The sequence below is a fragment of the Seriola dumerili genome, unplaced genomic scaffold (assembly GCF_002260705.1).
Source record: "Seriola dumerili isolate Sdu_G_001 unplaced genomic scaffold, Sdu_1.0 BDQW01000110.1, whole genome shotgun sequence".
NCBI classification, from domain to species: domain Eukaryota; kingdom Metazoa; phylum Chordata; class Actinopteri; order Carangiformes; family Carangidae; genus Seriola; species Seriola dumerili.
In genome coordinates, this window is record NW_019174365.1 from 10,321,412 (window position 1) to 10,343,542 (window position 22,131).

The 22,131-nt window shown below is 44.2% G+C and overlaps 1 protein-coding gene across 5 annotated transcripts in view; it reads left to right on the top strand.

Moving 5' to 3' along the window:
- LOC111223252 (RNA-binding motif, single-stranded-interacting protein 3) overlaps positions 1-22,131 on the top strand; it is a 270,217-nt gene that overhangs the window by 191,041 nt on the left and 57,045 nt on the right. For all 5 annotated transcript variants that reach the window (XM_022747322.1, XM_022747323.1, XM_022747325.1 and 2 more), the window contains 2 exons: positions 10,550-10,707; positions 14,967-15,046. In XM_022747322.1, the coding sequence (XP_022603043.1) occupies positions 10,550-10,707; positions 14,967-15,046 (238 nt within the window). The remainder of the gene's footprint in view (positions 1-10,549; positions 10,708-14,966; positions 15,047-22,131) is intronic.

Genomic DNA, 22,131 nt, shown 5'->3' on the forward strand with positions numbered 1-22,131 from the left:
AAGGAGGAGGGGCATATGGACGCAGCCTTTTGAAGTCACTTAACATCCACTGCCACGGCTCATTTGACCCATGCACCATGGAGTTAACATGCATGGCGATTTTATGATGCAGTGAACCCCGTCAAGGGCAGCTCTGAGGATCGTATGAGGTGAAGCTCTGAGAGCAGCATGCGCTCATCGAGACAGCCTGTCTGAAGCGGAGAAGAGACCGTGGCATGTTGGAAACACATGGGTCTTTTAGGAGTTTTTTAGTGCGTAGGTCACTGTGTGGCACATCTGTGATCTTGAAATCCTTAGAGCAGTGATTCCAAGTTCCAAGACAAGCGACTTTCTTTTTTATAAACTGAGTTAATTTGTTGTTTACTTGCGCTTGGAATGGCAAAGGTTTTTTTTTATCAGTTCTGACTTTTCTGTTTGAACTTTACATGTCATCAGTTATTGTGTACCTTTGGGTGCACGTACCCCTGGTTGGGAACCACTGAGCACCTATGTGCTGTGTAGTGTGAGAACTTTTCATGGTTCATAGTTTGTACTGTTAACTATGATAACACAAATCAATAGTCAGGCAAGCAACACACTGGATGCGTGGCATATGTGTGGCGGCTGCGGAACATCTTGTATTTCATTTTGGCATACATGTTAACAGGTTGGAGCGGACACACTGCGTGCGTGACACACGAGTCTCATGCCTTGTGGCTGTGTCGTGTGATCTAATGATTAGGAGTCTTGCCTATTTTTCACACATGATGCATGTATAACCATTTAAGCAGCTGCATGTGAAGACGGTAGCATTTTAGTGATATTTTCAGTCAAAAATAAATCATAAATTAATTAATAATGAAAAGAAATCCAACAATCCAGTAACCTGCAAAGTTTAAGTAGAAAGATAGAGCTGGCAGTAGCAGCGAGGCAGCAGACACACAGCTGGAATCAACACACCTGTGTGCGAGCTGAAGCACGTCAGTGACGCAGCCGCCACACACACGCAATGCAGGCAGTGTGTTCCCCGTCAGTGGCTCTACCATTTTGAATTTAACAGTCCTCAGCTAAGGAACATAAACAAAACCATAGCTCTCTGTGTTCAAATGTTCAGCCATTTTCTTTGTGGGATTATTTTGAGCAGTTGAATTTGGTCCTCAACTTTACTGTTCAAGAATCAAAATGACCACTCCTCCACATAGCTGACTGGAAAGGCCTACAACATGAATGGCATTGCTAGGAGTGAAGTGGACAATCATCATAGAAAATCAACCTGTTTGTTCACTGGGAGGAAGGCAAACTGTGTAGCTATAAAGGTTTGTGCACATCTCCTCCTTGATAAAATCAATAAGCCCAAACAAAAGCAGCCTATCATATTGTTCTTTTTAAATCACATATTCCCACAAGGCTAGCATGAAACAAAACACGCAGAATGCTACTGCAATGTTAGAGTCCCACTAGCTCTCCAAGGACTTAAATTATCTTCTTTGGGTGACTGGAGAAAACCTACTCCACCACATATCAAAGCCTCACTTTGGCACATTGTCCTTTTACACAACAGTTACAGGATGTCGTGTGCTCTAGTTGAGTTTTCTATCTCATCTCTGCACAAAGTAAATGATCAAGTGCTCTCAACTATGTGGACTGCACAGAACGAGGATAATTTCTGTAATAGCTCCTGTTGAAAAGCAAAATTTTGTAAAGGTTTCCTAACTGACAAAAGGACAAAAGAGACGGGAGAGAAAGGAGGCCGAGCTCTTGTACTGAGTGAAAAGGCATCCATCATTTACAGATACAGTAGGTTTCCTGCATCATCCCACAGAGGCCCTCATGTTGGTCAACAGTGCAAATCAAACGGCTTGCCACCATTTCCTTTTAACACCACTCCCTCCCCATCTTCTCCAAAACCAAAACCATCACCAGCACTCTCCGCCTCCACATGATGCCAGCCAGGAGGAATTCAATCTCAGAAATGATATCATGAATGATGCATAAGACGGAAAAATGCATTTACCCTGGCAACAACACAATGAGCTGTTGTTGCAAACACCGTAATGGAAAAATACGAAGGTTATGGTGATGAAAATGTATTATGAAACCGGAAAGACATTTGTGAATGTTGTCTACTCCTGAGCTGATGAAGCACGACCGAGGACATAACCGCAGCTTATAAGGAAATTCCTCAATATTTCTACAAACGGAGCATGAATTTGTGTTGGAGTCCTCAGGGAAGTATTAGAAAACAGTATCTTTGCATGCATGTGTGCCGGCCCACTTAAACTATGCGTGCATGAGTTTTGTCTCCTTTTGCTGGAGCACAGAGGTAAGGCCAACATGCCCATCTTCCATGTTAATAATGGATTTTTGATATGAGCTCCACATGAAATTTTAATCTCTGGAATATTAGCTCACCGAGGGAGATACAAAATCAAATCAGGGGGTCGTGATTAAGCGGGTGAAGCCCATATCGACCCATTTAAATTCACATTAACCCGGCATCAAAATGTATGAGCCATGACATTGATGGCAGACATAATTTAGTGGTGTTATGTCAGTTTTGCAAAGTAAAGGTGCGATCCCTCCATCACACATCTGCAAAAGGGTGAAAATGACACTTGATGTGATAGATGAGACTTCCTAGATGCTCGGAAATATTAAGGGATACGGCTGGTGATGCTCTGTATTTTTCTTATCATCAAATCCCTTGAAAATACCAAAACCAACAATGAATTACTCCTTTTAAAAAGTATTTCCTGTCCAGCCAAAACCTGATAAAGCTTCTTCTTCTTCTTCTGTTAACGTTATTGTCTACAAATGATTAAAAACAGATCAGTCATCCTTTGTTATAATGAACATGGACACTGAAGTTAATTCTGAGGCAGTCCCACTTTCATCATCCTTGTGCTGAATTTCACTAGCACTAAATGTGTATAAATCCCCAGCTGAAAATAGTCCCCAACAAATCTACTGTTTGCTTCAGTTTGAGTAACAGTGCTCTGCTGTTTAAGGGAATCACTTGGTGGTTGTTTGAAAATGAAAATATATATTATTCATTTTTATTTTCAAATTAATGTCTTTGATAGGTAGGAGTAACAGACAGTGAAAGGAAGTATTGAGAGATGAACTAACACGTTGTTGTTTTTGGGCTTTTTATGTGATTTGCTGACAATAAGAAAAATATAACTAACTTACTCAGAGTTTGAAGCTGTTAAAGTGCATATTTTATGGTAGTGACCCACAGAACATATATTTCAGATGTCACACCATATCAAAATTTAAATCAACAGTTTGACCTTCAGTGTCCCGTGTACAGTACAGGATTCTCCCTGTACTTTTGCTTGAATTTGCATGTAACAGCACAGTCAAATGGCACATGGAAGGACATATCAAAAGCCAGCTTTGTGCCATAGCGCTCCCTGCGCCTTATGCTGGATGAATATTTTACCAGCTACGCCAGCAGAGAGCAGGCCCAGCTGAGAGAGTGAGTAAAACAAAGCCCCACCGCTGTGTTAGCATACTCAAAGGCTCAATAATGTATCACCCACTTTTGTTCCTTACACAGCATCTATCATCCCAGCATAATACAGAGTAGCTAGAAAGCCATTTTCCAGAGGCAGTAATAGGACAAAGATAGAGAGTGTGTGTGTGTGTGTGTGTGTGTGTGTGTGTGTGTGTGTGTGTGTGTGTGTGTGTGTGTGTGCGTGCGTGCGTGCGTGCGTGCGTGCGTGCGTGCGTGCATGCGTGCGTGTGCGCGTGCGTGCGTGCGTGCGTGCGTGTGCATACAATCACATGTATGCTTGTGCAGTCGTGTGTGTGTGCGCGCGTGAGACTTTAATGCAAGTATGAGATGCAGTGCTGTGCAGGAGCAGTGTGTGTATTTATGTGAGTGAATGAGCGTAGATCTTAAAAACCAAACTGAACACCTCAGTGCCTCTGGGCTGCTAGGACACACTTAGTTGTCATTGGCTTGGATTGCACTCATGGGAAGAATCCTGTAGCTGAATAATGTGATGTATTAAGCTGTGCTCTGCAGCAGCGTATGGTAATTTGTAAGATTTTTTATTTAATCAGGTAACATTGTATTCCAGCCAAATGGAACACTGCATGAGCAAGGTGAACCTCTAATCTTTTGCTCCTGAGCTTCATACTCTGCTCTTTTTATCTTTTGTATCTTGTGAAAAAAACAAACAAAAAAAAACATTTAAACAAAACTTTGTGCCCTTTCACAAACTTTGAATTACTTTTTTGGTGTAAAAATGATACAGCGAGGTTAATTAATGGGCATTTTCTAAGCCACCATCTGTCGGCAAGTGGATGATCTTGTTGATCTTGCAGCTACTCAGAGAGATCGATCATGTGAACATCCTAATGCGAATAAATGAAATGATCAGTTGGGTAGTTTACAGTGAAGACGATGACAGATCAGGAGAGCAGACTGTGACTGACTGTGTCAATATTATGTCGATACACAGCAGAGGGGAGGTAATCATTTTTAACACAAAGATAAATTCTTTGGAGAGGTAAGATAGAAGGACTATTATCCTTGTAGGTCTTATTATATCAGATATAGAGATGCTCTGATCCGCCCGAGCCACATTAAGTACAGTGTCTGTGTCAATGTCATTGTAAGATTCGATGTGAATATTGCGTTTTTTTTATAATATTTTGATTAATTGTGCAGCCCTGGTTTCTGCCACTATCTTAGTATAAAGTACCACAGCATACCCGGTCTCCTGTTACCTCTCATGATGATGATGATTCCAGTGGCTTCCATGTAGTGAGTTATGCAGATTTTAAGCTTTGTAAAAAGAGAGTACTACTACCTGTTTAGTACAAGGTACAGCATAGACAGTTCCCCTGAGCTGAGGTAACTGAATCGGGAGACAAAAAGTTAGATCAGTGCAACCATAGTTTCCATTTTAAAAAAGCTAAAAATATCGAGAGAAAAAAAAAAAAAAAAAAGTTTCTACACTAGACTGAAGTAGAAAACCTTTCTACACTTTGACAAAGACTGGCAGAAACATATTTTTCAGGTACAAGTTTACATTGCGGTGCCTGTTTCCCGCTGGTTGTCATGCTGCCGCTCACATTTACATGCCTGCAGTGCACTGGAACCCCCAGCCCCCTCCCCCCAACTTACAGAGCGATAGTTACTGGTGTTCTATTCATTTTCTCATCTTCTCACATCCACATGAACATAGTCCCATACAGGGAAACAAGCACTAGTGAGTTTAACATTTGTGCTACATTTTATTAGAAACACAACCAGAGCTTCCTCTCAAACCTACAGTCCAAAGTGATTACAGCTATGCTGCCCACTGAGGTGATTCAAATTATGAATTAGAGGAAAGATGATATCTCTAACAGAAAAATGAAGTTTAATTCAATCCCTGAAGCACTGACAAATGTATTCCTCCATGGTATGTTTGCGGTCTTTATCTTAAACCCTGGCCAACACCTGTTTATCGCTGCTCTATTAAATCCATGTTTAAGTGACAGGTGTTTTAGGCTGTTTGTTCAGACGTAATATGGTAATTGGACTGAAGATGGCTGCCCTGAGTGATGGCGCAGATCCTTTGCCTCACAGCCCTTTGTTTCCAACAGAAGGTTTGAATCAGGAATGTGGATTTCGTCACCCCCCCCCACCACCACCACCACCACCACCCCCCCCCAGCGAGCAGCAGAAGGACCTCACGCATTAGCAGCTTGCGCTCTCGTCGTCTTTCGTCTGCTATGTAACATGCTGCTCTGTGATTGAGTGTGTCCAGGTTGGAGACATTTGTGTTTGTGTCAGATTATAATGTGCGTTTGTGTGTCTCAGTGTGTTTGTAAAGAAAATTCAAGCCCACAAAATTTCACCATCTGTCTGTAGAATACGACTGGTGAATGCAAGTAGCCATTGTAGAAAACACACTTTGAACCTGTGCTGGAAATGTTTTTGTACACCTGCATTTTCAGGGCCCCTGCAGCTTGGCCGTCCTGACAGCCATAAAGTGTGTATCTGGTCTAAATGGCTGGACAGAGACAGAACTGTGATGGGGACAAACTGTAAAGTAAAGGGTTGGATGTGGATAGGGCTTGTAGTGGAGTGCCACAGAGGGGCATGATAATAGACAGAATGTGTCGAGGAAACAGAATGATAGCTCCTTTGTAGTGCTACCTTTTTGTCTCTGAATTCTCTGGCTCCTCTCAAATTAAACTCGAGCTTTTGAAGTGAGCTGATGCGATCATATGCTTCTGCCCTCTCCAACTCCCCGATCCTGCATCCCCCTTCCACTTCCTTCCACTTGGTTGGCCTGCTTGTCTTTTTGAATGCACTCTGCAGACTTGGGCCCCCACAGCAAGATCTGAGTGCAGATCCTCAACCTATATACACGAGCACAGTAACGCTCAAACTTGTCAGCAAACTTGTCAGCAACACACCCTCACAGCAACGGCAACACAGCAGCCACTGCTTCTTTGCAGTTTTCCCCAACCAGACAACATGGAACCCCATTGTCTTTATCTTTAATTGTGCTCCTTCAGGCTGCTGGTTCGTCACACAACGGGCCAGAGTGGCATACCTGAGGGAAGTGAATAGTGTGGGGTTACAACAAGGATTGGCAACCACATACGCACTCATATACAAGTGCAAACCCTCGTCAAGTGCATATCAGTGCTTAAAGGAGCGGCCGAGAAGCCCTGTAGAGCCAATTACACATACAGCTCTAATCTCTTGAGCGAGCTGAATGGATAGAGGGAGAGAGAAAGAAAGAGAAGCAAGGATGAAGGGTGGAGGAGATGATGAGGTGATGGCAATAGTGGTGGGAGGAAAGGGCAAGCAGGAATAGACTGGAAAAATTAAGGGAAGTAGCCGGGTGAATGAAAGACAGGAGGTGGGAGGGTGAAGAGGTGAGGAGAAGAGTTGGAGGAAGAGGCTATGGAGAGGTCAGTGGTATGAAGAGGGGAGAAAAAGACAGAATGGGGTAAAGGATCCAGTAAGAGAAAAGAGTGAGAGCTGGCAAGACGGTGTGGGCAATTCTGAGCCTCAGCACGATGTTAGATGCCGTGCCCCCAGTCAAGACACATATCTATCTGTCGAACTTTTATCATATAAATGGATACAGCCCTGAGAGCCCCATAGGCAGAACGTGAGACTTCTAATGGTTAACGTCTCTTTTCCCTCAAGCGTTGTCAAGAAGGCAACGAGGGCTTCCTTTAATGTGTTATATCTGCCTGTCATGTCGGCCGCCTTCGTCTCCGTCTTTCTCTCCCGCTGTCTCTTTCTTACCTTTTCACTCTTTCACCTTTTGCACTGTGATCTTCTTCTTTTTTTTTTTCTTTTTTTTTTCTTTTAAACCCAGTTCGCCATCTTGTTTTTTTCCTCTCTGCTAATACTCCCCCTCCCCCCGTGGCATGGTAATGTTCTCAGAAATTACAGTGAGGTAAACAGAGCAGGGTGTCGAAATGAAATAACTGCTACGGGGCTGTCAGCTCTAGCAAGGGGGCCATCCGTCAGCGGGAAATGACACGTCGGCCGCCACCCGACCCCCCCCCCCACACACACACACACACACACACACACACACACCCCCACACCCCCCCATCCCCTCCTGTCACATGCACAGTTGGATTCCTCCTGTCCTCCTGGTGGCAAGGTGAAGGAATTATGCTCATCAAAGGCCCAGCGCAGCCTGGAGCCTTTCCATTAACCTTCTACAACACTGGTCAATGGCGAGGGGACAACACAACTGCCATCCCACACACACACGCGAGAAGCGGGCATGCTTACACCTCTGGGAGACATGCACACATAAAAGCAAAAACGATGCATACCGAGGCACAACATTACAGTATATACATCCAACACACATGCATAATTACTCCAGGATAGGATTTATACACAGGTACACACAAGCACACACACCTCAATTACCGTTTCATTCATAGCCTGACAGCAGAGCGTGTGCGAAGGCTGACATTAAAGGAAATTAAATCTCCTTGTGGAACGGGCCAGCCCATCTCACCTCCCGTCAAAATGCTCCCATTTCCACTCCTCCACGTAACCTTCTCATCTGGGTATTTAGGGCTTTGTGGTGCAGAACGTCATCAAAGAGAAAACTTAGCGAAGGCGGTCGTGCATAGACGAGGCCTCCCCATGATAATCCCCCCCCCCCCACGCAAAAGGAGCTCTCTACTATTAGCCCACGCACACAAATTACTGCTTCACATTCTGTCGTCCTCTTTCACCGCATGTACTGTCACATGCTTACAGGAGAAAGGGCCTTCATTCACACACACACACACACACACACACACACACACACACACACACACACACACACACCAAGTCTGGTATCATTGACTTAGCCCAGTGAGTGAGTCAGTCAGTTAACTCTTTGATCCAGGCCTCCACTGGAATACGAAGCCTATTTGACATAATCCTGAAAAACATCGCCTCACATATCCAGTGAAACTCAAAGGAAAGCGCAGCTGCACAGCTACACACAGCAAAGGGACTTAGCAGCAGAGTGACACGTGTACAGTAGATTTTTACGGGCAGATTTAATTAAGCCTCATTCACTCCCAAATCCTGTGTTATACAAACTCTTGTGAGCTCTTTCTCACTCGCTCCAAAGCACGAAAATGTGACAAACCTGCAGAAAAGAGGAGGAGTTAAGTTGGCCCTGAAGTTAGGTAATTGAGTTCCTGGTTAAAGGAGAAATAGCCGCAGTTTTCTTGCTTTCACGTCGGGCACCGGCTTTCTCCCGAAGGCTTTAATCAGATCAAACATGTCCTGTCAGATAAGACGGCTAATTAATCAGGGGAGGGACCAGTCTTCTCCTCTGACAGATGGAGAGATGGAGGCAGGGCGGCGGTGGAGGCACTTCCTCTCCTCCTCCTTAACCTCTTCCTCTGCCGTCAACAGAAAGCAAAACACAAGACAGAGTGAGACCGCGTTGCCTGTGGCAAAGCACAGAGAGTCTGTAAAGACTGTAAAGATTCTCAAAGACGTTGTTTACCTGCAACTGTACTAACACAAAAGACTCTTCGGCTGCGAAGAACGTAGACTTCTGAAGTCGCTATTTAGCATATTGCATATGTGTGTGAAATAGATCACTGAAACCTGACGTTTCTCATCATTTTGAGGACCAAACAACTGATTTCAGCATAATGTGGTGCTACTGACAGATTATAAGGCTGCTTGAGGTTTAGAAAAGAAAAACATCCATACACAGTCATAGCTCTGTGCCGATTGTCTTAATTTTCTTTGGGTGAAAGTCAGTTAACTCTCCTCCTCCTCCTACTTGTCCTTGCTTCTCTTCTTTTTTCTTGTTGCCAGTTTTTAAAGTCTATGAAATTAATTTAAAAAAAAATCCTGCTAAATTGCTATCGTTACACAGAATATTCATTCAGATTCAGTAGCCTTTCTTATTATTAGATATAGATCACAACCATCACACAGATCATTGCCTTTTTACATGGCATCGCTCCTTGTAAGGACCCTCCTCTTCCCATTATTGATCTAAAGTGAATTAAACAGTAGCACTCTGAGAGCCTGTAATTGAGAAGGATGAGAGTGAAATTTACTTTTGATTCAATGTGTTGAATATATAGAGTCGTTCACAATGGCAGATCATGTCAAAATTATCAGTTTGATCATCATCATCGTCTAGGGTTCTGACCTGAAATAAAATGACCCTGCCTTGAAAGAGGCGGTACTAGATTAGAATGTGGTGTTCTCAAAAAGATAACATCTTCCACTGTCATCTGTGAGCTGAAGTGGATGCAAATCTTTTCAAAATGTTGCCATGTCCATTCACTCATCGCAGCTAGCTGGCCACCAAGGCTGACATGGTAGAGAATTACTGAGTTGAAGGATGGATAGACGGATAGCTGGGTGACAGACATGGTGGCTGTGAGCTCTGCCTCAGTGACTGGTTGACTGTTGGGGCCGGGCTGCTGTTTCCAGCTGTTCTACTGCAGAGCGCATCTGGCCCCTCAGCTACCTCAGGCTCAGCCCATCACTAGCTGTGCAGCTTCACCTAGCTAGGAGCAGCCCCTAGGCTTTACAGAGAAAACACTGCTGTACAATACACACTACACAGCTTCTCATTCTCTGTTTCTATCCCTCTTTCACTTGATCTTTAACACTTGAGAGCTGGTGTAGAAACGCACCCAGAAGCCTCCATACAAACTATTTGAATTGTATACAGCATGCAAGATGTTAATACAGACATGTATGACTTGTAATACTCTCCACTCACCCAAATCCATAATGTAGCCTACAAACTCACTCTTTCACACACACACACACGCAGGACCAGCACAATGAACTATTGATGCATCCATATTACATGTGAGCAGATGAATATGTGAGTGTCAGTAAGGCCAAACATCATGTGAGTTCAGCCAGAGTTTGGCTGCACTGATGGCAGCATTGTTATGTGTTACGTGATGCCTCATGACACAGAGCTGATGCATATTTCACCATTCCTGTGACTGATGATGATACATTATTTCTCATACCATCTTTTCTTCCCCTCTCTCTTCTTCTTCCCCTCTGCTCTTCAAATCCCTGGCCCCTCAGCAACAAGAGCAAGACCCCACCAACCTGTACATCTCCAACCTGCCCGTGTCTATGGATGAGCAGGAGCTGGAGAACATGCTGAAACCCTTGGGTCACGTCATCTCCACGAGGATACTGAGGGATGCCAACGGGGTCAGCAGAGGAGTTGGTTTTGCCAGGTACGCAATGATAATGATGCTAATGTGACATGGATGCGTCAGTTTAAAAGTGGTATCTCTTCACCATATGTTGCCTTGCTGCTGCTATGAATGCAAGTGCAGTGAGCCCACACACTGCCCTTATGTCAAATACTTATTCCATACTTACTGTACGGTCTGGTACTACATGGAGGCTGGAACACTAAGACATTTTTGTTCAAATAGATTTGACCTATGTAATGTGCACACATACGCACGCACTTGCAAATGCATTGATGGAAGTGTGCACACAAATAGATGCACGTACACTGGCATACAGGCACACCACCTGTGCACCTTGCGGGCACACACGCATTCACTCTATAAAGACACTTGTCAGGTGACCCCTACCTCCAGGCAGCAGAAACTTTTAAGTGTGATTTGTTTCTTTTCTGAGCCTGTTCGACAGTGCGTCCGCCAGTGGATGAGTTTGTCTTTGTTCATTCCTGTGCATCAGAGCGCGTGTGCTTATGCATATGTGTATACATGCCTATAAATGGGATGCTTGTGCTTATGCATTCACATACATTTCTTGGACACCAGCAATTACTCCTTGTCCTTACAGTATAGTCAGGGCTGCTCTATTTCCACTACCAAACCTATCATTGAACAGTTTATTTCTTTTTCTGCTTAGAAAAGTTTCCACTTCTGCTTGTTAATCCCCCAAAGTCATAAACCTCTCTGTCCTTGTCCTCGGCAGCCACCAGGCTCTCATTCCTCTCCACACAGTCCTCCCTTGTTTACCCAGAGGAGGCCACTGACGGCCACAGAACTGCCATCTTGCAGGGATTTTTCTTAATCACCTGCTCTGGCTGAACTCCTCTCCTATTCCCTGCTCTATTACCGAGGGTTACAGCAGGACAGACAAGCACAAACACACACACATATATTAACAGGCACTTATGCACAAACATGAGCTTATGCACAGATAGACCTCTACACATGCCTGCACACCCGTGCGTAAGCACACGTGCATGCACGTGTGCACGTATTACAACACACACATGCAAAAGCAGACTCTCACACGTACACACACAGACAGGTAGGCAGCCTCCTGCAGACCAACAAGCAGAGCACAGCAGCAACCTGCCACAGGCCACCTGTTCAAGCAGCCCTCCGTGGGAGGAGGAAGAGGCATGATGGAAAGGGAGAGTGAGACGGCAGGAGAGAGAGGGACAGGAGTGTGAAACAATAGCCAGGTAAAAAGAACTAATCATAGAGGTTATTAGAAAGAGAAAAAGAAGATGATGGGAAGGAGAGGGCGGTATGAGACGGAGAAAGATTGAGGAATAGAAAGTGGAATGAGTGAGTGTGGGTGTGTGGGAGACAATGTGAGATGAGGATGAGTTGTGTTTTTCTTAGATAAAGAGAAAAACAGAAGAGAAAAAAAAGAAAGAAGTAGAAAAGGTTGTATTGTTTATGCATGAATCCAGAAATAAAAGAGAATGGTGGTAATTGATAACAGGTCAGACAGACTCAAAGAAAAAAAAAAAAAAGAAGAATCAATGTGTTTTATTAATTGTAGAGCTGGCGTTAGCTGTGTCAACAGACAGACAGACAGCTGCTGAGGGTTGGGCCATGAGGGGCATTAGAGAGAGTAAACTGAGCTAAGTGTTTGTGGGCTGATCCATTACTGATATCAGAGCCCATTACTCCAGCCCCAGCACTAATCATTGCAGACAGCAGCACCTGATGCCATTAACCAGCAGCACACAGAGAACACAGAGAACAGCCACAATGCCTTACCGCCTACCTGGCTGGCTCAGTGACTGCCTGGCTACCGCAGCAGTCTGATTGACCAACAGACAGTCTGACCGGTTTGTTTCTCGGTGACTGCTTAACAGCCTGCCTGCCTTATTTACTCCTTGTCTGCCCACCTGTTTTCTGTCTACCTACCTGCGGTACTGCTGGAAAGAGTGAAGGAGGCAAACAATGAACAGCCAGAGGGGAGCAGGATAAAGAGCGCTAGGGGATAGCGAGAGAACACTTCTAGTAAGAAGACGCTTTGGAGAAGGGTGATGCATTCAAGCCTGATTTTCCTTTAGCAAAAACATCCCAAGAAATAATCGCAAAACATCTTTTGTTCAGATGATGCAGCACAAAACCACATAAATCATTAGTCCACAAGCGCTAAGTGGAGTGTGCAGTATGTACAGAGTTGTTAGGCCTGAGTGAAAGAGAGCAAAAGTGATAAAGAGGTTAGCCGCTTCATGCAGATCCTCTCTGTGTCACTGAGCTGCCTCCTAATGTGAAAGCATTGTGGAAGGGTTATTGGCATGTTTGTGGAACTGTGTTGAAGTGCAGTCGTGTGTGTGAACACGGATTAGAAGCATATTATGAATGTGTGCGTGCATATATGCATACAGATTATATGTAAACACAAACAGACTCTACTGTACATTCATTTCTATTCGATGAGGCTTTATTGGCATAATTGAGATAAAGTAAAAAATATATAATAGAAATTAAAAGACTGGCTGGTCTGTATCAGCTGTCCCTGTAACAAGCGGGACAGAGGGAGAAGAAAGATGAAGAAAAAAGGGTGCATACATGGTGAGTGAGAGAGGGATGACGGCAGGAAGTGTGAAAGATTACATATTCTAAAAAGAGAAGTAGGGAGAGGAAAAGGGAGAAAGATGTTTATGCGGGAAGGGCGTAACAGAGAAACAAAAGGACAGACAGAGAGGGAAGGAAAGGAGGGCACGAAAAGTGAGAGAGATAGGGCGTGAGGGAGAAAGGCTAACAGTGAAAGATGGAGGAAATGACCAAGGTTGAAAGACGGGGAGGAATGAGAGAGACGTCAAAAAGAAGAGGTGCAGACGGGCCGGGAGTAAGATGGATGAGAAAGAGAGAGCGATAAAGAAGCTATGGTAAAAAAAAAAAAAGAAAGAAAGAAAGAAAGATGAAGGTAGAGATAGGAGAAGGATGAGAGACAGAGGACAGAGAAGTGAGAGGCTGACAGGATGATATGAGTATTCTAGGAGGTGAGAGCGAATGAAGCATAAAAATCTTGAAAGCAATGAATTCTGCACATTCCAAGAGCATATTACCATAAAGGCATAGGAATCACTCAAGCCTGCATTTAAAAACTGTCTCATTTTAATATGAGTTCTTTGTATGTGTATGTTAAAGAATCTGGTGACATATGTACAATGTGTGCAAATAATATAAAGGGCATATTCTCTCATGCATAGAGAAAAAAAAAATCATAGTCTTTGACTGATGTTTTTATTTGACTTTATGACTTAAATGTCCCTGCAAGACTTAAAAGTCAAAATATGATCAGTTGTAAGGAAATTTATTAGATATGTAAGTGCTTTTGATGTAAATAACTTGTGGTAAATCAGCATTATATTCACAGTTATCATATGTTATCATAACTGCTCCTTTATTAAAATGAGACAGGTGTGTGTGTGTGTGTGTGCGTGCGTGCGTGGGTGGGTGCGTGCATGTGCGTGTATGTGTGTGTGTGTGTGGGTTATGTATACGTTTAAAATGTACATTGTTAAAGGTTACGAGTTAGATTTAAGATGGCAGATAGTGTAACTCAAATCCCCTCAAGGGTGAAAGTACATGCAGTACATTTGTTCATTTTAAATGTGTTTGATATACTTATGTACATGTTTTGATGTGATGTGTGTATGGATATTAGTGTGTGTGAGCTTGTGATGTGAGAGATCAGAGCCCTCCTCCTGGTCAGCTGCTTGGCCTGCACAGCATTTGATCCAGTGGCTCCAGTCAGGCAGCTTCTCTCTCCCTCTCTGAGATTCAGTCTCGTCTACCTCCCCACACCTTCTTATACCCCTTGTTCTCCTTACTCCTCTGCATCCCTGCATCCATTTGGCCTCTTCGCTCCGTCTTTCTATCATTTTTCTTTTCTATTAGGCATGGGGAGAGGCTGTGTAACAACTCATTCCCTGCAAACGCTGAATTTCATTATGAACTTCTGACTCATGCAGACAGTGGCGTTCACCAGCAGATAGACAGACAGACTCTGGATAGTCTCATTGGATTTTTTGGAATGAACAGAATGATAATAACCAGCCAGCAGGACACAGTCTAGTCAGTGACTCCTTATTGTGGCAAATGTGTCATCAGGGGCAATATTTTCCTTATGTGTCATAATTTAGCAAAGAGGTAAAAAAAATATATATATTTTTTTTTACAGCTATGTAATGTGGGTTTCAACCTTTGCTTTAAATATTTTTAAATTAAACCTTACGTATCCCTTTTTGTTGCAGGATGGAGTCCACAGAGAAATGTGAAGTAGTGATACAGCATTTCAATGGGAAATACCTGAAAACTCCGCCAGGCATTCCAGGTGAGTCTCCTCTCCTTTGCTTTACATTACTCTCGCGTCACCCCTTCCCTTTCTTTCTTGGAAAATCATCACCTTTGCAATGAGAAACCTCCTTTTCTAATTCAATTATGGTAATTTCTCATCTCAGATCTGCTGGACAGCTTGATAGATTGTGTACACCGTTGTTTCTGACACCTGAAGGTAGCTGTCTTACTATGGCTGGATAGCTGACAGTTCTATAGGTCTCTCCTGCCCCCCCCCCCCTCTTGCTCTCTCTCTTTCTCTGTCACCATCTCTCTCCCTCCCTGGTGCTGCTGCTGCTGCTGCTGCTGCAGGCTGGAACTTCTCGGGCAGGAGAAAACCCGCTTAATATTCACACTCATGCCTCTGTGCTGTTCTTTGCAATCTACTTAAGAGCTTGCACTCTCCCCTCTTTCCTCTCCTGCTCCTGCTCTCTGTTGCTGTGTCCTTTCTCCTTCCTATCTCTCTTTTCTGCAGTCACCCTAGACAGTGGAACAAGCTGGCTAAGGAGAGAAGTGGCAGAGAAAAGAGGGTGAAAGAAAGTGTCACAAAATGGAAACAGATGTAGAGACAAGATAGTGCCACATTGTGTGCTAGTGCAGAAATTTGTCTTGTATTCAGCGTCCAGAGTGGCATCCCTGTCCCAAAAGTTTGAAACACAAGGAGACAAAGAATTGGAAATGTTGGAAACAGTGTAAGTCACTAAGGGAGTAAGGGTGACAAGCGTTGGCAGCAAAAAGAAACGTGAGGTGGAAGGAGAGTAAAGATATGAAAGAGAGAGACTCAGAGAGGGAAGGGCCAGGATGAAGACGAAAAATGCTGCCTAAGCAATTTTGTGGCCAGGTGCTGCAGCGCTTGAAGCCTCCTGTGCGTCCCAGCAGGACGTGCGGGCCAGACAGGGCGATACCGAGGAGATCTCCTTCACCCCCGGGGCAATTTTATTAACAATGCTCACACCTCCAACCAGCGGCACAGAACCAGACCCATAAATCGCTGTCCACTATCCAGTAATATCTGAAAGAGACTGGATTTAGAATCTCCATATATGCTCAGCCACTGCATAGCCAGCGGCCATTAAAGGCAAGGTGAGTGGTTATATTGAAGTTGAGCCGTAATAGGAAACCTTTAAAGCTGTAATATCAGGCTGACCTTCCCCTTTAAGGGTCCATCTCCCGGCCGCTCACGCTTTATTATTGTTAATGGATTGTTCAGGCTTGTGCCAAGCATGGAGATTTACTGCCCTGATCGAGGAAATCCTTCTGTGGAATTAAGAATGGTTAAGTTTACAAGGTCTGCTCTGGTCTGGTGCTGCTGTGGTCCCTCCTAAAGGGTCCATCAAATCTCCCCTTCCCCCTTATTGTACGCCTGAGTATGTACGCATACGATTGGTGTTGCCGAAAGCTATTATTGTTCCTTGTGCGGTTGCAATTTGTGAATCTTTTTGCATTTTTACCGTTATTTCTATAGTTTTTAATGACACTGGGCTGACTAAACTGATTGATGAGATCTGGGAACCTGGTGAAATGTTACAACAAAGTCTGATGGAGCAAGAAACACAAGCAGTTAGATGATCAGGCAAGTTGTAAACATGCCAACAGTTTATCTAGATTATCTAAACCACATCATTTGTGAGTGAATCGAGTAGTGAACACACAATGTCCCTGGAAAATCCCTCTTACCACATCAAAACTGTGCTCACAAGTTGGAGGGAATTTTTTCAAATCTGCAGAATGGTCTGATTACCCATGTTTCTTGCCCAGTCTGAATTCTTTTTTAGCTATGACGGCTCGTTTCCAGATCTCAGAAATGAATTTATAAGGCAAAACCCAATAAAAAAAATTGTTAAAGTTGCGGTCCCTTAGATGTTATTCATGAATACTCATAGATAAAAGTTCACTTTGATTCTCGATTCATAGGAGGCAGTGGGATTGAGGAAGTGTTCTTTTTTCCGCCTCCTGACACTGTCCATGTTGACTTGCTGTCTGCTAAATGGACATTCCTGGACATTCCTCTGTTATCAAACTCAGATGTTCCTGTGCGGAGGACCCTAGGGCTGTTTCTCTTACTCACAGAGGCAGTGACTATCCCTTTATAGACAGATGTGTGTGTGTGTGTGTGTGTGTGTGTGTGTGTGTGTGTGTGCACGTTGTGTGTTCTCACCACATTCCTATTTGTTTCTGTGTTCTGATTCATGCGTGCATATTCAAATTTATGCAGTTACTGTATTTGTGTGCTGACACACAGTGAGTCTATGTCAGTGTGTGTATGTGTTTGCCTGTGTGTGTGTATGTGTGTGTGTGTGTGTGTGTGTGTGTCATGTTGGTGGTATTTCCCCAGAGCCCCTTGTGATGCAGGGCAGCTTCTTCATCCATCCATCTTTGACAGCACAGCGGCACCCCCTGGGGGGCCCCCGCCACACACACCACAGTAGGAGTGTGTGTGTGTGTGTGTGTGTGTGTGTGTGTGTGTGTGTGTGTGTCCATGCATGTGTATGGGTATGCTTGTGTGACAGCCATGACTACTACACTGTGTGAGATTTGACACGAACACGCACACAAACCACATAAGCACAAATACAGTCACGCACCAATAACTTTGACCTGAATGGAATGTCAACATCCATATAATGCTAATGGGATCCTTTTTTCCACCATTTAGCATTTAAAACATAACCTGCACACACACACACACACACACACACACACACACACACACACACACACACAAAGCAGCTTTGGCAGCACACACACTCAGGGCACACAGGGCAGCAGTTTTAGCATGCATACATGTACATACAAATTCACACACTCCTCTCAGTGTACCAAGCCCACTCACCGATCCATCTCAAACCCTTATCTGACAAGCTTCTGCATTTCCAGCTTAGCCACTCAATCACATTGTGTCAAGAGATGTGGGTGTGTGTGCATGAGTGTGTGTGTGTGTGTGGGTGTGTGTGTCTGTGTGTCCGTGTGTGATGGGGGTTGGTCTTGTTAAAGCTGTCCTCCTCTACTCAGGTGTGTCCAGTGGCAATACAAAAAGGATATTGACTTGTAACCTTGCTGTCCCATACCAGGAAGTGAATATCTGGAAGTGCCAGGTCATCTGTTAAATTCAGCTGACCATGGGAAAATAAACAGAAAGGAAGCCACCATGTTGGCAGGAAGTTAACACTGGGTCGCAGATAACGCAAGGACACAGAGAGGAGGAACATACAGAAGAGAAGATTGTGGAGATGCTAACAGATGGCAGCTAATGGCGCCATAGACGGCTTACATACACTTCCTGTTTAAATTTTAATGTAATAACATCTAACTTCCTTGTGATTACATGAGATGTTGAGTTGATATACAGTGTGGGGAGATGATAGCAGATGGCAGCTAATGATACTCAAACAGCTTCCCTATTCTTACTGTTAAGTTTTTAATGAAATCATGTCTAATTTTCTAGTGGTTAAATGTATTAGGCAGATACGACGTCTGGTTTAATGCACTTTTAATTCATGTTACTGTTACTCAGGTTGGGCATGTACAGTATGTTAGGAGTTATGTCAATACCTGTAGTGATCGGACATCCTTTGTAACTGTACTTAAACACGGTGGACGCTGCTGTATTCTGTGTAAGCAACCAAACCCAGCCAGCAACAAAAAGTGGTGCTTGCCAGGAAGTTGAAATGAATACTTAAACCAGCAAGTTCTACAGAAACAACAACTACGACACTCGCATATAGATGCATTTAATCAGCTATCCAGGTCAGATTTGTTTGGTGAAGCCTGGTTGATATGAGAGGTGTGTCGCAGTCGAGCCAGTCACCGAGGCCCGCTCCAGCCGCTCTGCTCTGCCCACGTCTGATTGTGATTCAGAGAGAGGGACATGATCGATAGCCCTGATGGAGCACTACAGCTGTTTAGCTATTCTGTGCAATGCGGCAGCCGCTCTCCCTGCCGCTGTTGTCAGATGTGAGTGTGCATACACCCGCACACAGATAGAAACTCATGCACTCATGTCCGTACAGGCACACGGATGAAGTATATGTATGCCAAAGTACGCACAGGTGTGTTTATGTGTTTTCACCTGTGTATGTGTTTGCATGCAACAATGCATATGCATGTATACAGTGTGTATGTCTAGAAGTATTTAGGCGACACACACTCACAGATAGATAGGCCTATACAGTCATGTAGACGCAACAACCTCTTTCTGAGAAATGATCTGCTTTGGAGTTGGACGTGAGAATTGTATTTCAGTGGATGTGGATTTACTCAGTACGCAAAATAAATGGAATTTATGAAATGTGACTACAGCAATGACCCATACTGAAATGAGCCCAACAGGGATGCATTATGATTTACACTGCAACCCTGAGCAATGGGAAAGTCAAAGGAAGCACAGATAAAAAGTGATTTAATCCGCTGGCTCCACTGAGCCTCGCTGATTAAAGCCCTTCGTCCCACATTGCATTAAACAGCTTAGAGATGACACCCTATGGTAAATTTAATTCAAACCGGAGATACATTAGCCATTGTTTGGCTTTGGCAGGTGAGTAATCTCATGTACATCCCATATTGTGTGTCTGCAGTGGCAGAAAAGAAATTGATAACATGTGATACGCTGTATGTGCTGCTCTGTTCAGGCGACTTGCTGTTCTATGTGCGATTTAACTCAATTTCACTGTCAACAATCAAACAACAGCTAAGTAAACAAGAAGGTGTGTTTTCAGAAGGGCTAGATACAGGTAGTGGTGTGTGTTGCCAAATGACAGCACCAGACTTTGATGAATCTAGCGTTCTCGTGAATGTCTAACTGTGCAAACAGGGATTCAGTCCAGACTGAATGTGCAGTAACACTGCAGCCTCTTCCTTTTCACTTCCGTTGTTGTTGCTCGCTCCGTTGTGCTGCTGCCAATATGGCAGCACAGCTCAGAGCTGGCTCCAATATTGTCCAATAGATGCTGGATAAATAATGAAAACCACATCAGGAAGCAGCCACAGTGGCCCTGGGAGATGGAACCAAACGGAAACATGCAATATGTACAAGCTTTCCTGCTACTTTTTATTTTTTTATTTTTTGCAGCATTCTGGCATTTCTCTCTCTAACCTTATCTGGCTGTTTGTCTTTTGAAACTTTTCAGTTTCAAAGTATTCTTCTATATTGTATACAGAAGAAATGACTGAGACTGATGGTGCACTTGTGCAGTGCTCTTCTCATGTGAAGCGCCCCTCCCCCATATGAATGTCATTGCATTTGAAAAATCCTAATCAAATTTCCAGTTTTCTGATTCTCTGTGAGAGATCCAGATGACACCCAGGCTTTTGTAGGACCACGGCAGCTGTCGGGTTTATGCCAGACAGTGTTTTCACAGGGGCCGCTATTTCCAAGATACACCCCCCCCCCCCCCCCTTTTTTTTTTTTTTTTTTTAAACAAAACACAACATAGACCAACAGACATTGCTGAACCCCAAGTGCTGGTCCGACAACACATCCCGTGATTATTTGCAGAACACAAGGCCTGTGGCACTGAGGGTGGGGGAGCGGTTGCTGGGGGTGCTGTTGCAGAAAAAGATCCCCTCCCTATTGGCATCCTCACCAAGGCAACGGTGCCAAGATAGCAGAGACAGCCCACGGTATTAAAACGTCCCTCGCTGAATTAAGGCAACTCCCAAATCACTTGGTAAGTCACAAAAAGCCCTTCTGAAACTGTCAGTCATACTTGAGTAATCCATGTTAATTTCTGCAATCCCTCCCACACTCCCCTGGCTAATAACTGGCCCGTCGGCAGGCCTATTTCTCTCCCCTATGGCATGTAGATTTAACGTGCAGCCAAGTAGATTGGTGGCTTGGCTGTCAGTGTGTCTCAGACATGGCTGCTTCTCCGAGCACGCCAAGGTACATTTTTTTCCCCATGATGCATCTGTGTGTCATGTATGGGTGCTGATCTGTGAATTGTTTATATCTAATGTTTTCCCTCCTCTTTTTTGATGGAAACAAAAGGTCAAATCAATTACATATTGATAATTCATTTACCTCTGCTGTCACCCAGTGTAAACTAGCCATATTTCTGTCCCTGCTTATGATCCTCAATGACATTCAGACAGCTTTTCAATATACACTGCCACGGATAATAATTAGCCACAAAACCCTCCCTTTCAAATGCTCTTCTCAGGATATTGCATCGTAATGAAATCTGTCCTCTTAGCATGAACCATTCACCCCAACCCCCACCCACCCCAGACTTCACCTGCCCTCCATTAGAGGCAGGACACACAGGAAGTTATTATTGGCATCCCCAGTAAATCAGACAGCTTCCTGAAAAAGGATCAATTTCCCCCGTTGCACTTTCTCATTATAACCTTATCTCGCCCACAGACAATAATCTGGATTTGTCACGCTTTGTTTGTTTTGCCACTGAACTGTATCAGTCATGAGCGGAGCCAACAGTTAGCAGAGAGGAGGAGGAGGAGGAGGAGGAGGAGGAGGAGGAGGAGGAGAAGAGAGGAGCGGCTCTGAGTGGATCTGTCACTGAAATATAAAGTATTCACCTGCTGCAGTCCCCTTCCACAGAAAATAATATAAGCCCTTTGATTGGCTTCAAAGTTTGTTTAGGCAGAGGAGAGGAGCTCTGGCTCCTGGAGGGGTTTAGGCAGGAACGATTGACTTTGCTCTCCACTCAACCACATCTAATGTGGAGAGAGACAGAATGAAGGAGAGTTACCATGAGAAAAAGATACATAACGAGGGAGAGTAATGGAGAGAAATATAGCAGGAGTGCGATAGAAAGAAATAGATTGGGAGTTGGGGAAATGTGACGGGAATAAGAGAGGGAGATAAAAGAGAGCAGATGGAACAGGGCAGAGAGGGGAAGAAAGTGATGGGTGGGCGTAGGGGAAGCAGAAAAGAGAGGAGTGAACGTTGGATCAGCCCGTGTTTTTGGAAGGTTAAATTTGAGTAAAGTTTAGGTTGCTGCAACTGCAGCCGGCCGAGATGAAAGAATGACATTGACTGTGTGACCACTGCCTGAGCTTGACCCCCGTGACCCCGGCCCAGCTGTCCACCATGTTGATCCCCTTCCATCTCTCTCCCTCTCGGCC